We start from the raw sequence: 15,918 nt of genomic DNA on the forward strand, positions 1-15,918 counted from the left end.
ATGCTCCAATTATGAAAATAGCAAGTTTTACCTTCTCCCTCCACTCCCTTATTCTCTTCCTCTCTTCTCTTTCCCCTCAGAAAAGAACCAATTCATGACCCTTACCCAAGTCTCTGTTTCATTAGAAAAAACTATTCTTTGAATAGTTGAATAGTATTCTTTGAAGACATTGAGGTACTTGAATCTTCTCTTGTCATAGGACTTCTTAACGTTTTTTTTGTGTCATGAAACTTTTTTTGGCAATCTAGTGAAATCTATGAACCTCATGAGTTTCTGACTTTTTGTCACCTCAGGGGTAGAAATTGTCGTTGTTTTATTGACCTAAATAAAATAAAAATAAAAAGTCCCTCCCTTCGAATACATTCTGCTAGGGAGTGGAGGGAGGGGGAGAGGACAGAGATGCATATGTTTAAAATTAAACCTTCTAAAGCCCAGGTTTCTCATATTAACTTTCAAATATTGCATAAACTAAAACCAAAAAAACTTAAAGTAATTTCTTATCCTTTCTTGATCATTTCTAAAAACTAAAATTGATATTTAGCAGTGGTATTTTTTGAAAGTTTCATTGTCTACATTTTTCGTTAATTTTTCCAGTGATCATATATATCATTTTATCTGTTTCATAATTGGGAAAATAGTAGATTGGAGAAATTGAGGAACAGAATTCCCTATCTTAGAGCATGGTGTGTACTAAAAAGGTTAAAACCATTTCTTAAATTAATACCCAGTGTCCTACTTATATACCTTTATTCAAAGATCTAATGTAGAAATATATAAGATAGTGTAGTGGACAGATATTGGACTTGGGATCAGGAGTTTGATTTCTGGGTTTGATTCCTCTTTGAGCATGTGATCCTAGGCAAGTTGTGTAAACTTTCAGTGATGAAAATGGGTATAATATAACAAAACTTTATTTACTTCATACAATTGATATGAGCAGTGTCTAGATCTTAAAATGATATATGTGTATTAGTTATTACTATTAATGTAGAAACATGATTTTAGGCTAAAACTTTTTAGCCCTTGAAGGGTAGGTATTTTTAATACTCAGTTAACTCAAGGGGGAAAAGCATATTTTGTTCTCTGCTTCTTACTAAATGTAAAAAATACTGTCTTTATTTGTTCTTAGATAGTATGAGACAGTTACTTTTTTTCTCTTCCTTTGTGAATGACTACCCGATTGTAATCCTTTCAAACTGTCAAATAATTTAAACCATCTTTCTACAGAATTATGATCTGGCATTGAAGTATTTTCAGAAAGCTGCTGAACAAGGATGGGTAGATGGACAACTTCAGCTGGGCTCTATGTATTATAGTAAGTAGTGTGAGACAAAAGTAATATATTTAATTTGTTGGGTTTTTTCCACTAGATGGCACTATGACTATGCAGTATATTGATTCAGTTCCAGTGATTTACTGTAACAATTCAATTTTTGGAACACTCTATTTACTTTTGTAAGATATGAGTGTTAATCTAGTTACTCTAGTTACCTGAATAAGCGCTCTTCTCCAGGAAGTTTTTTACCTCATTTAAATCATTCTCACAGGCCCTCTGCTGCTGCTAAAATAGATCTGACGGTCAGTATTAATGACGTTGGATATCATTTTTCTTGCAGATGGCATTGGAGTCAAGAGAGATTATAAACAAGCCTTGAAATATTTCAATTTAGCATCCCAAGGAGGGCATATCTTGGCTTTTTATAATCTAGCACAAATGCATGCCACAGGTACTGGAGTAATGAGGTCATGCCATACTGCAGTAGAGGTGAGTTCTCTTTCCCACCATTTTGTATATGTAAAGATAATTTGTAGAGCAAAGAATTTACAACCCCCCTTCTGTAAATATGCCTCCTAGAGTGAAAATGAATCATGAATGACCATATAATTTGATAACATGTAGGACTCAGAGGGGTTAGTACTCTCACAGGCTAAGATATGAGTCACACATTTGCTAGGATTGCTTACTATTTGAATATTTCACATCAATAATGTGCAAAACATTGGACCAGTACTGGGGATGCCAAGAGAGATATGAAGCATCCTACTTGCAACTCCTTGGGGGAAAAGATATGAGCATATTATAATTATGATATGGGAGAGGGCAAGAATAGTACAAAGAAGGGACTAGAAGCTCAATGCCATGAATTATATATTATACTTCCTTGTTAAACTTCTAAGGGACCCTTGATATCTCTTAGTCCTTTCTCCTACCTGACAAATAGACCTCTTCTACTCATTTCTGAAAAATAGTCTTCCAACTTCTCTTTGATTACACTTAATAACAAGGAGTTAACTACCCCAAAACTTTCATTGTTTAGATAGCTTTCATTGTTAGGAAGTTCTTCAAATTTCTGCAGAGCTAGAATCTATCTCCAAATAAGTCTTATCCTTGTGTCCAAACTTCCCCAACTTTCTTTTGGATTAGAACTGTGATTTAACTGTTATAAGGTACTCCATCTTAGAAAGTTCCCTCGACCAATGCAAGTCAGCTGCTACTAAGATTCTAAGAGAATTGCCTAAGCCATGGAGAAGTAATGGGACTTCCCTAGTATTGCACAGGCAGTGCTGGGTCAGAATAGAACTTGAAACAAGTTCTTTCTGACTTCCAACCTGTATCTGTCTACTGTGTCATATACCTCTTTCTTGGTGTCTCATCTTTATCTCATGTAAATGACTTCCTTTATGTAGCTATTCATCTAACTGATCAATTCTGAGTGAATGATAGGTTTTTTTTCTTTAAGATTTTATTTTACATTTTATAAGAAAACTTCCCGTAACTAAAGTTATAGAGTATTTTATGAGATCTTTCTTTTTAGGTTGGTTTTTTTTTTTTTGCAAAGGCAAATGGGGTTAAGTGGTTTGCCCAAGGCCACACAGCTAGGCAATTGTTAAGTGTCTGAGACCGGATTCGAACTCAGGTACTCCTGACTCCAGGGCCGGTACTTTATCCACTGTGCCACCTAGCCACCCCGAGATCTTTCTTGAGGGGAAGATAATATATAAAACTGATTATCGAAGCAAGTAGTATTTAGATTCAGGTTTCAAAACAATTAAAAATGGCTTTTCCATGATTCTTGGAATTATAAAATTAAGTTGAGAGAGACTTTACCTGTGATTTCATTGATACAAAGAACTTCTAGATAAGGAAACTCTCATTTACCAATGTAGGTCAGTACCTTCTCTGTATTTATGGTTTTAGAGGGTTTCCTTAGGCCACCTCAAGATTAAGTGACTTATCCATATATCAGATGTTATATATCTGAAATTTTGTGTATATTAAATGAATTTAACAAAATAGTCAAAGAATATCCTAGAATTTCTTTAAAAATATATTGTATTGTGGCAGAAATTACAAATAACTTTTTTTCTGAAGAAGTTATCTCCCCTTCCATTTATTATTTTTCCTGTTTCCTCAGTTATTTAAAAATGTATGTGAAAGAGGCCGTTGGTCTGAGAGACTCATGTCTGCCTACAACAGTTATAAAGATGGTGACTCCAATGCTGCTGTGGTCCAGTATCTCCTGTTGGCAGAACAAGGCTATGAAGTGGCCCAAAGCAATGCAGCCTTCATTCTGGATCAGAGTAAGGGTTTAGAACATAGTAGCTCACACATAGTTTAAAAGTTATAAGTGACAGAGAAGTAGTAACTGAAACTAGAACTTGTTAAGAGTTCTTCTATCTGATCTATCTTTTAGTGTGGTGGGAATCAAACAAATGGTCAAACCTTGATACATAGTCAAACCTAGTAACTTATTGTGTTAGCTTTAATATTATATCTATTTAAAGTCAATTTCCATGACCTTAAATGTCAGTTTTGAACCTCGACTCTCTTATGGATGGTATACCCAGTCTAATTTTATTTTGTCATTTAAGCAAATGTTAACATTTTATCCCTGTCATATTGACAACTAGAGGAGGGTCACCAGTCAGTAGATAGAACATATTGAAGATACTATTAAATATCCAAACCAGTTGTTCTTGGCACTCTCTAGTCCTCTTTACTCTTTTTTTTAGGTTTGTTTTTTGGGGGGTTTTTTGCACGGCAATGGGGTTAAGTGGCTTGCCCAAGGCCACACAGCTAGGTAATTATTAAGTGTCTAAGGCTGGATTTGAACTCAGGTCCTCCTGACTCCAGGGCTGTTGCTCTATCTACTGTGCCACCTAGCCACCCCTAGTCCTCTTTACTCTTAAAGTCTTCCCTCCAACTTCTGTTGTGTTTGAGTCTTTACTGTAGGCCCACATCTGGGCACTGAGAAAACTTAAAACCTTTGGGGAAGTAAAAAAGTAGCTTTCCTTTTAAAGGTGGGAAATTCTTGCCTAAATCTAGAGCATCACAGTGATATTATATAAGGACAGAAAGTTGATATAGGTTATGACATCAGCAAATCTAATAACTATAGTATTTGTACTAACTATGTACTTACCAAAAGTACAAGTTAAGATATTTTGAAAAGAAACAGAATCTTTTCATCCCTAGGCCTGGAGAAGGGTTTAAATGCTGATCTGTCTTGTATTCTAGTTCTACAAGTGCTTTTTAACTGATCATTTTCATTAGAATGAGGGCATTGGTTTTTTTCCCCTGAAACATTATTTGTAGTTATTTCTACCACCTTGGTGTTTAAAGCATTACCTTGACCATACTAGTTAAATGTAGAATATCTGTAGCTAAACAAATGTCTTCCACAGAAGGATGATGTTGCTATAAAGCTAAGTTTATAATTAAGACTTCGTAGCCAATTTTCTAAATCCTCCCTCCTGGCAGAATAATAAGTTCCTTAAGGAGAACCTTTTTGTTTCATATTTCCTTTGTTTCCTCAGTCCCTAGTACATTGCAAATACTTTAGTAGATGCTTCTTGAATTGAATAAATCAGTCTAAAAATGAAATTTTGGTTATGAAGTCACTTTGACCACAGTCTTTTTTTTTAAAAAAATTGTATTTTCTTTTAATTTTGCTTATCAGTTAAGACAGATTTGAAACTAGAGATTAAATGATTAAACATTTTAGTTGTTCAAGTAGCAGCATCATGTAAAAATTAATAGAAAATCTTCGGGATATCTTCAACACTAAGTAAATTTATTAAAATAAAACAGATGCTTAACATTAAAATAAAACAGATGCTTTATGTTCTGCCAGTGCTTAGGTAGGTTTTCCTAAATCCAGCATTCATGTCAATTCAATATATATTCATTAATTTCTGCTTCTATGCAAGATGCTATGCTGCTGTGGATATCCTGAAGTTCAACACAATATTAGTCCTCCAGAATGAAGTGCCTTAGTCCATCAAGGAAGAAATATTTTAAAATGAATTACCACTAAAAAAAGACCTCAAATAGTATTGTCAATTAAGCAAGGCAGAAATTGTGCCATATAATTTGTTTATGTTTTGGTATTTCACTTTGTTTCCCCTAGAAGAAGCCAGCATTGTAGGTGAGAATGAAACCTATCCCAGAGCCTTGCTGCATTGGAACAGGGCAGCCTCTCAAGGTGAGTTGTCTGTCATTCCAGTAGTGATTTCACCATAGTATCCTACCATATTTGCTGTATCCTATGTGAAGTTTAAAACATACCATTTTTTTACCTTTATAGTAAAGTAGGAATGATATTGCCTATTGTTAAATTTATATCCATCACACCTGAGTTTCACTCCCACATCAGCAATCATCTGTTGACATTTCAAGCTAGATATCCCTGAGACATCTCAAATTCAACATGTTTAAAACATAATTTATTATTTTTCTTTTCAAACATTCCTATTTCTAGCAAAGGCATCATCATTTTTCCAGTCTCCAAGATTTAAATCTTTGGTATTGTCCTTGACTTCTCACTCACCCCCACCCCAAATATACAGTTAATTGCCAGATTGTGCCACTTCTGTGCCTTTATAACATACCACCCTAATATAGCCGAATCATCTCTCACCATTATTGCAATGACCTTTTAATTGTCTTGCCAAATTGTCCTTCTCATTGTTCCTTTTCCACAACACCCCCCATCTCCATACCTTTCCACCAGCCATCCCTAGTGCCTAGAATACAATCACTTCTCACCTCCCTTCATTTATGATTCAGCACCTGATCTCCACAACTACCAGTACCCTCCCTCTTAAATGAAGTCTTAAAACTACTTGGTATTTATTTACATATGTTCTCTTAATGTTCATTCTGTCAACCTTCATGTATAGTAATCATCTCCAAGTTCCTTGAGAGGAGGGCATCCCCAGTGGCTTACACTGTACTTATCACATAGTAGATCCTTATTAAATACTCACTGATAAATTGATCTTTTGAGACCCAGTTCAAATGCCAACTCTTCCATAGAGCCTTCCACAGTTTTTCATTCATTTATTTAAATCTGTCATGATGAGCTCCAGGAAGGTATAAATTGTCTAATTTTTCTTCCTCCACAGTTGCAGAAATCATGCTTAATAAATGTTGAATTTACTGAGTACCAAATTGAACTTTAACCCAGCATCATAGTGTAATGAAATGAGCCTTGGCCTTGGAGTCACAAAGACCTGGGTTCAATTCTTAGTTTCACCTGAGTAACTGTACCATTTTTTCTCTCAGGTACTTGTCTCCACGCCTTCACAATAGGACTTGTATCCTCTACCTCAGACTAGTTTTGGGAAAGGACTTTGTAACCCTTAAAGCACTATGTAAATGTGAGCTGCTATTATTATCCTTTATTAACATGGAAATGTGGGTCCCATGATCACCACTATTAAAATTCTTACTGGGAGCTAGCAACTACCCTAAGGTGTACTTTTTAGTAGCACTTAAAAAGTTGACTAAAACTTATGTAACTCTTCTTTTACAGGGTTTTGCCATATGGTACATGATTACTTTTTTTCTTAAGAGATATGAATGAAAGATAAAATAGAATTACATCATTATCTCATGTAATGTTGGCCTCACTCTAGCCTCTTTGACATTCTGTAACCCACACCTAGCCTCAGCCCAAGCCACCCTACAGTGCTTTAAAATTTGGGAGAAATGATGGAGACAGTGGTTGAGCACATGCAAAAAAGTATCAATAAAGGAGAGCCCATCTCCAACCAGTTAGAGGAGGTGTTCTCTCTATTGTTTAGCCTCCTATCCTCTCAGCCTTTTTGGAAATAGAGGAGTATCACTTTTAATTAACATTTTTACCAGTATTTCAATTTGTTTGAAAATTTACTTGTAAAATCTAAATACTGAAAATAGACATTTAATTCAGCAAACATTTATTAAGCACCCAACTATATGCTAGGTGCTGGTGTAGAAAGAGGAAATAAGGTAGTCTCTACCTTTAAGGAGCTTACATTAGAATGGGATTAAAGTTATAGTCTGTTTTATGGAAATATACTTAATATTAACAGAAAGAAACAACTCCTGTAGACCATTTTCAATGAGTGCTTTTGTATTGTTTTTCTCTTAGGCTACACTGTTGCCAGAATTAAACTTGGAGACTATCATTTCTATGGATTCGGCACGGATGTTGATTATGAGACAGCATTTATTCATTATCGACTAGCATCTGAGCAGCAGCACAGTGCACAAGCTATGTTTAACCTGGGGTATATGCATGAAAAAGGACTTGGCATTAAACAGGTGAGCACAGCTAAAGCCTAATTTTTGTCTATTAAATGTAGCTGTAACTTTTGGTGATTCTTGACAACATTGTCTCCCACATACTGTTTCATTGCACGTTTTTACCATTTCCCCCAAAAATTCTTAATGACCCAAGGTTCTGATTTCTTAAAACCTATATACTTAAAGATAACAGATAAGTGTTTTCCTAACTCTATAACAACTTGAAGAAATTGAAACATTATTAGCAGTAGATCCTCTATGGAAAATCCACCAAATATGCTAGAATGCCTCTTTGGTTTTTAAAAAATATTTTTATAAATAGATATTTACATACACACACACACACACACACACACACACACACACAAAACACACATACAAATACAATTAGGTAAGACTCAGTGGATAGAGCACTGGGATTAGAGTCAGGAAGACTTGAGTTCAAATGTGGCTTTAGAGACTTACTCTTATCTCTGTGTCACTGAGCAACTCCCGTCTTAATCCAGTGGAAAATAAAATTGCAAATCACTCCAGTAACTTTGCCAAGAAACTATCATGGACTGTATTAGTGTCCTGTGATCCACAGGATCATGAAGAGTCAGACATGACTGAATGACTCACACTCACACAAGACACACATACATACATACAAACATATATGCATTTAATAATAGAAATCAATGCAGCACTTTGCAGATTTGACTTTAAAGAGCAACGGAAAGAAATATGGTGAATGTATCATAGTATTATTTAGTAGAAAGAGTCCAGGATTTAGAATCAAAGGATCTGGGCTCATGATTTCAGATCAATGGGTACCTTAAAACCCATTGAACCCACCCTTTATAATACAGGTGAGAAAACTGAATCATAGAGAAGTTAAATGACTTGCTCAGTGTCACATAGTGCATAGGTATCTGAGGCTGGATAGAGCCCAGATATTCCTGGCTATGAATTCATTGTCTCTACTACTTTACTCTAGTTCAAATCCCAACCAAGTTAGTATTGTTTTCATCTATGGCAAGTCATTCATGATTCTCTGGACCTTAATTTTTCTCATATATAAAATGAGGATGTTGGTTAAATGATCTATTCCATAAGATTCCTTCCAGTTCCAGAGCTGTGATCCTATGATCCTGTGATTTTTGTTCAAAAAGTGGCTATAAGATAGTATCATGTGTGAATAGATAAGAGTTAATCAAACATCTTAAGTAAGTATTGATATACATAGAAGTGTATATATATTTGTGTTGTTTATCCTCTGTTCTTGAAGAAGACCATGACATATGGGAGGTGACACCATGACAAGCCCATGATTGGATTTGAGTGAGGAGGGTGACCAGCTTCACTTTTTCCTCCAGAGTCGTCTGGGTCTAGTGATCAGATATGAATCAGGATGATTGGAGATGTGGGACAATCAGGGTTAAGAGACTTGCTCAAGTTCACATAACTATTAAGTGTCAAATGTCTGCGGGTGGATTTGAACCTAGGTCCTTCTAACTTCAGGATTGGAGCTCTAGCCTCTGCACCCCTAGCTGCCTGATATATTATTCCAAATTATTTTTGGAAACTAGGATACTGTGACATCTGAGGTCTTTCTCTGGTCAGACCTCATTGATCTGAGGCCCTGCCCTGTGCCCTGAATCCAAACCACCCCCCTCCATTCCAACTCTCCAGAATGAAGGCACATCTTGGGCTAATGTGGCCCATGGAGTGAGGGTAGCACTGAGAGAACACTATGAGAGACGCTTGGGAAGAAGATCAGCCCCACTCCTTTCCTGGTTCCCCAGATCCCCTTCTAAATACATCTATTTATTTCCCCCCTCCCCACTCTGAGGAAGAACTAGAGATGGACAAGCCAACCCAAAGTGTGGAAGGAGGTGGGTTCTCTCAAGGAGGCACAGAGAGAAAGGCACACACAGCTTGGGTCAATATCAGGGGTGTAGTGATGGTGAACACCACTGATCTGTGATGGAACTGAGGAGCATTAGAGCAGAGAAGTTGGGGAGGTGTGTGGTGTGGTACTGGCAAAAACAGGGCTGGGGTGGGGATGGAGGAAGGATCCAACGAGGCTGAAGATCAGAGGTCTCTTTACTCAATTGCAATTATTTATCAGGGAACTAGGAGGTGTCCTAATGGTGCTCTGGTGGTCAGCTGGGCTCCCAGACAAGGGCCAGGAGCCTGCTTCTTGACATTCCTCATGGAGATAGTCCTCAGAGAGAAGAAACTGGAATGGCCTGGGAGGAAATCTTTAAGAGCCCCTCTTTTCTGTGGCATACATCTCTGATCAGACTTTTTCTATTAAACACTTCATTGCTAGCATGGGTAAAAAAAATAAATACACACACACAGAAAGGGAAGTATATGTTGAAAAAAATCAAAGTTTATCCTAACTTTCAATAGAAAGGTTATTCAATAGAAATGAAGAGTTAAATTATTTGATTAAGTATTTTTTATGTAAATGAGGATTATGGAGATATTTGTGCCTTTGGTAAACAAAGCAAATAAGCATGTCAAACAAATGGAAATTTGGAAAATTCTTTAAGTTTTCAATTAATATTTTTTGTGAAATTAAAAGCATATACCTTGATTCTGCAACTACAAATTAAACAACTTTCATTTATTTTTATCTCCTGAAATTAGTATTAAATATACTGTGTGCTGCATTGTAGGATATACACCTCGCCAAGCGCTTTTATGACATGGCTGCTGAAGCAAGTCCAGATGCTCAAGTTCCAGTGTTCCTAGCCCTCTGCAAACTTGCAGTTGTTTACTCTTTGCAGTATATACGCGATGCCAGCGTGAGTGATTTCTTTTTCTTTTTGTCTAAGAAGTTTTCCAAAAACCAAAGTTTTTGTATAGTCTTTCTTTTCCATGTGTTACCCTCAAAATATCTTTTTCAAAGAATTATCATCCCAATTCCAAATATAGTTCCCTTTCAGTTCTCTGATCACATGTAAGAATAAGTAGAGGGTAATTTCCACATTTAAAAGTATCATAGACTTCATAGATTGTTCTCTGGCTAATAGATATCTATAGGGATATGATTTCATTGATTTAAGGATTTTCCAAAGAGGAAATTCCCTCTACCAGTTCCATTTGGCATCTTCTTTGCAATTGATTATCTTAGTGAGTTGCTTAGAGCATTTGTCCTATGGGTCACACAGACAAGGTTCATGTCAGAGACAGGACTTGAAACTGGGTCTTCCTGATTTGAAGTCTGGCTTTTCATGCACTATTTCATGCTGCTCCTTGTGTTCTCGACTAGAAATAAAGGTGTTATTTTTTAAGAGGTTTGTTTTACTTAACCCTAAAGAAAAATTTGGGTGCAGCTAGGTAGCACAGTGGATAGAGCACCAGCCCTATCAAGAGGACCTGAATTCAATCCAGTCTGAGACACTTAATAATTGCCTAGTAGTGTGATCTTGGCCAAGTCACTTACCCCATTGCCTTAAATTTAAAAAAAAATTCACCCAAGACAGCTATCAAAATCTTGAAATTCTCTGTTACTTACCCTTGAGAAATAGTATAGCTGCCCAATTTTCTTTATCAAAAAAGAGCTGACACATATGCAGAGGAGAATAAATACCTCATTACTCAGGTAACAGTACTCCCTCAAACCAAACATTTTAATAAATAATATATAGTATTGAATTATAGTTTATTGGTATTATCTCAGCATTTTTGATACTTTTCCTTCTAACATTCTGTAAATGTAACATATTATATTTTTATTAAGATACGAGAAATCTTCTCCTACTTTGATATGGACCAGCTTTTGGGACCAGAGTGGGACATTTATCTCATGATTATCATCGCTTTACTATTGGGAACAGTCATAGCTTACAGGCAGAGACAACATCAAGCAATCCGGAGGCCTCCAGGGCCACGGCCAGCCCCACCCCCTCAACAGGAGCCTCGACGAGAACAACAGCCCCCTCAATAACAGCTTCCCTGTGGAACCTTGACCATCGTCAACCATGAAGGAATGGGATCTGTTTGTTGAGAACACTTGCATTGTGATTAGGACTTTGGATCAGTGGCCACCTCCCAAAAGAGGCACAAAGAAGCATTTAATTCTTAAAGCTGCTTAGAATCTGATGCCTTTATTTTCAGGGATAAGTAATTCTTACCTACACTGAGTTGAATGTTTGTTTCAGTGCCATATGGAATAATAATTTTCATTGGCTTTCATTTAGTTTTTCCTGAAAACATATGTGAGATACTCAAAGTAATGTCTACTGTATCCAACTGTCTTTCTTAAGTTCTGTTGGTCATTCTCTTGGTATGCAGAAGTCCTTCTATCAGCTATATAAAGGTCTTATGCACTGACACTAGAAACTGATCAATGTACAAAAAGAAAACCCAATAGCAAGTTCAACTTTTAACATGTTTGAAAGTCTGAAAACAGAACTTGTCTTAAGCAAAAAGAAATTACGTCGTCAGAGTGTTCTAGAACTGTGATAAATGAGATAAATTATTTTACTGATCCATATTGCAAGTGTACATATCTACATATTCACACTATTTTGAAAAGGGAAGGGTAAGAACTTCCTTATTCCTGGTGTTAGTCACACTTTACAAGCATCTCCTTAATTACTTAGGATCCTGCTTAATTCTCTTCTCCAAAGATCAATGAAAAATTAATGTTAAAAAGTTTTATGTGAATTTCCTTTATAAGAAAAGGAAATCTCTAACACAGTAAACCATTTCCTTGCTCTACTACATGTCAATACCCATCCATTGGTCTACCAAAGTATAATTTGTTTATTTTGGGTACACAGAGCAGTGATAAAGAACCCGAAGATGAACTAAATGTGAGAAATCAGAATACAACATCAAACACTCGGCATGGTTTATGAAAGTTGAAGCATTTGCTTCCAGAATTTCTTTCCACTTGCATTTCATTTTGCACAAGCACAGAGATAGTTGAATCAATATCCTGAGTCATTAAATGTGAAAGATCTTTGCCAGGAAACAGTGTATGGTGAATACCAGTAGAATATTAAATTTAAATGTACAGGAGAATCAAAGTTTGGCTTACCTTAGCAGTTGAAGAAAGCCAAAACCTTTTAAATTTTTCAAGGTAGATTCTCTCCTCTGCTGGTTTGTCAGTTGCATTGAAAGTTGAATCACTTGCTTAGCTATCTTATTTTTTACTATCTTCCCAAGGAGAACATTGGGACACTTGATGGTATCCCTAGCTTCAATCTGGCTGGGATCTCAAACCTGAGAGACTTTGGTTTTAAGATGAGAAAATGAATATGAATAAAAACTTCACCAGATTTTTGTTATGAAAAGATGTGAGCACTTCAATAGTTCTGCTTCCTGAGCAGGTTTTTTTCTTCCCCAGCACACCTCAGCTTACTCCACACTAAACTTGACACTTTTCCCATAGCCATTATCTGTGGTAATACATAAAGAGTTCATTGCTTCCACTGTGGCATGGTTTTAGTTTCTGGGACTGAGATTTTTTTCAGAAATAGATTTTATCAGAAATATTTTTATCTCCAAGGAACATCAAGATTTTCAGGTGAAGTTTTGTACTTCTCGTCTCTTACCAACTTGACTGGCAAACTTCCCCTCCAGGGAGTTTGCTTCTAAATTAACGATGGGAAATTTAGGGAATTTTTCTCCTCAAAAGTTAAAATGGTTGCTTTGTGAAGTTCAGATTTTAAATGCTAACAAAATTTATGCACACTCTTGAATTTATCAGTTTGAGTGTTAGTGATATTGTGTGCATCCTTGTTCTCCCTGCTCCTTTCTTTCCTGTATGCCCCCTAAAGGTAGCTGCAGTGTAATGCAAGTTGAAACCAGGTCGTGATCACACTTGATTTGAATGGAACAGTATTGAATTTATTTAAAAACCCAAACTTTAAGATTAATATAAATTCTAGTAACTTGCCTTTTAAAAAAATCTCTCTTAAATTTCAAATTTGTTTCCCCTTAGAATTTTTATTTCATTTCCTCTCTAGTATTGCTGTAAGAATCTATTCTGTTATGCAGAATATTCATTACATAAAGGCCTGATGGACAAATCACAGCCTTATTCACCATTTAATAAATTATTTTATATCAATTCCCCAATTGCCATATCCCAATATCCTTGATTAAAATAAAAATAAAAAATATCCCATGTCCCTTTCTCTGTGTCTCTTCATTTCCTAATTTCTCTGGTGTCAGTACCTGCAGGTTTATTATGATAATTCAGTTCATTTACTATATTTTAAGAATCTTTGAAAGAGAGTAGACTTTGCCCCATTATTTTTTCCTGAGATAAAGAAGTTTGGTTTTAGTTTTTTTCCCCTAAAACAATACTCAATACTAACCTAATCAAATGGCATCCATTTGAATAAAATGACAGTAGCAGAAGCTAGTTAATGTCAGTGACATTAAACTAACTCAGGGATTCAGGAGTTTTAATAATAGAATTTATAGGTAACTGATAATAGTATGGCTTCATTTCTCCATGATAATCTTATGCTCTCCTGATCCGTTTTGTATTGTATCTTCTTCTGAGAAAGAGAACAATAGTAGTACTTTAAGCAGATTTACTATTGTGAATTTAGTTTACCAACTTTTTCAGATTCTTGAGTATAGGTATCATATCATCCATTTTATTTTACTGTGGTGGTATTGGGTTTTTCTTTTTTCCTCCCAATTTTTGTAGTAGGCTTCACATTTGATTAACATATAGTGGCAAAGAGATGAGAGATCAAATGACTTTTACTAAAAATTCATAACGGTATAAAAATCAAATTGTGAATCATTAATGTTTTTGAGGATCTATAACCTTTCTGCAGATAAAGGTTAGTATGTGACTTTTTTTTGTTTTACTGCTAAACTATTTGATTTTATACCACTGGGAAATTTTGGAAATTTCCACCAGAGATCTAGTGAACTCTGATGCTTTATTTAATTAAAGAACTATTGATGCCTCTAGGAAGCTAAAAATAAGTCATTATAGGTTTTTTTCTTTATCCCTCTTCCTTCTTGCTTTTTATCTTTGTTCTGCCAACCAGTTCCTCAGACTTGCATGCAGATAGTCTTAAAATGAATACCACAGCAGTTTGTGTGTGTAGCATGTATAAATTACATTCTCACAAAAAAAAAACCTTCACCTGTATATAGTTTTGGATTTAGATTTCAAAACAAAGTAGTCAAGGAAAACAGTCCCTTTAGAGCATTATGAACCATGTTGTATTCCCCCTCTAACACACACACACACACACACACACACACACACACACACACACACACACACACACACACCAGCTGGTATTGTTAATTTTTGAAAACGAGTTTAAGGTATACTATACATTATTTTGACTTTAAGGATAGAACAAATAACAGTAGCAAAAGAAATGGAACTTAAAAGATTCTATCCATGAGAATTTTTCATTATATTTGATTTTCCAATTAAAATGGAAATAGAAGTTTTCTAAATGCAATATTGTCCAAGGCCCTCGCTGGTCTTTAAATATGTAATATTTAATGAAAAGATGCTCAATAAATTTCTTCTTTGATCTTCAAGAAAGTTAAAAACAAGGTAAAGAAAAAAATTTAAATATATTCTAAAGTGTATGTTTCCACTAATACAATTCAGATTTAGTATATTTAAAGGAGATTAGGTGTATATAAGCAATCTTATTTGTACCATTATTTTCCTATTTAGACAAACGAACTGACTCTGTGTTCTATTTCATACAAAAATAATTACAAGGTTTGGTATGATCAAGATAACCACTATATATATATATATATATATAGATATATAGATATATATTTAATTATATATAGGGGAGGCAGAAGTTATAAAAGACCTTAAACTATTATCAATTGGCTTTGTGAAAAAACAACATGGTAAACTTTTTGTAAATTTATTTTGTATTTTTTAAAATGCAATATAAAGGTTGGTGAAGTGTAATATAATTGTGTAAACAAAAAAATCCTGTTAATAGAAAGATGTACAGATTCGTTTTGTACTATATCTTGAATCTTGTGAAATAAAGATTCCACCCCTGGTTAGCCTATGTGCTGTAATGTACCTTATCCTAATAACTTTTATTTAAAATTTCTTGGTTTTTTTTGTTTACATCTTATGAAGAAACATTAGAATCTAAGAAGATCCTGGAGGGATAAAGCATATTCAAATTTCAGGCAATTTGACTCTTTTATTCACTTCTGGCTCCTGACCTTCACTTCCCCCCAACCAAACTTCAACACCTGTATCTGATAAGTTGTTCTAAGGACCTGGATCAGCTAAGAGGACTGCAGATACACATACACACACACAAACATATGTGTGTGTATATATATGTGTATATATATATACATATACATATATA

At 35.2% G+C, this 15,918-nt stretch overlaps 1 protein-coding gene across 1 annotated transcript in view; it reads left to right on the forward strand.

The window, feature by feature from the left end:
* The window catches only part of SEL1L (SEL1L adaptor subunit of SYVN1 ubiquitin ligase), a 71,693-nt gene extending 56,095 nt beyond the window's left edge, over positions 1–15,598 (forward strand). The window contains exons 15-21 of the mRNA XM_074235588.1: positions 1,228–1,315; positions 1,617–1,765; positions 3,417–3,582; positions 5,412–5,486; positions 7,419–7,591; positions 10,243–10,371; positions 11,310–15,598. Of these exons, the coding sequence (XP_074091689.1) occupies positions 1,228–1,315; positions 1,617–1,765; positions 3,417–3,582; positions 5,412–5,486; positions 7,419–7,591; positions 10,243–10,371; positions 11,310–11,516 (987 nt within the window). The 3' untranslated portion in view covers positions 11,517–15,598. The remainder of the gene's footprint in view (positions 1–1,227; positions 1,316–1,616; positions 1,766–3,416; positions 3,583–5,411; positions 5,487–7,418; positions 7,592–10,242; positions 10,372–11,309) is intronic.
* The last annotated feature ends 320 nt before the right edge of the window (positions 15,599–15,918 follow it).

Source organism: Macrotis lagotis, chromosome 4 (genome assembly GCF_037893015.1).
Source record: "Macrotis lagotis isolate mMagLag1 chromosome 4, bilby.v1.9.chrom.fasta, whole genome shotgun sequence".
Classification (NCBI taxonomy): domain Eukaryota; kingdom Metazoa; phylum Chordata; class Mammalia; order Peramelemorphia; family Peramelidae; genus Macrotis; species Macrotis lagotis.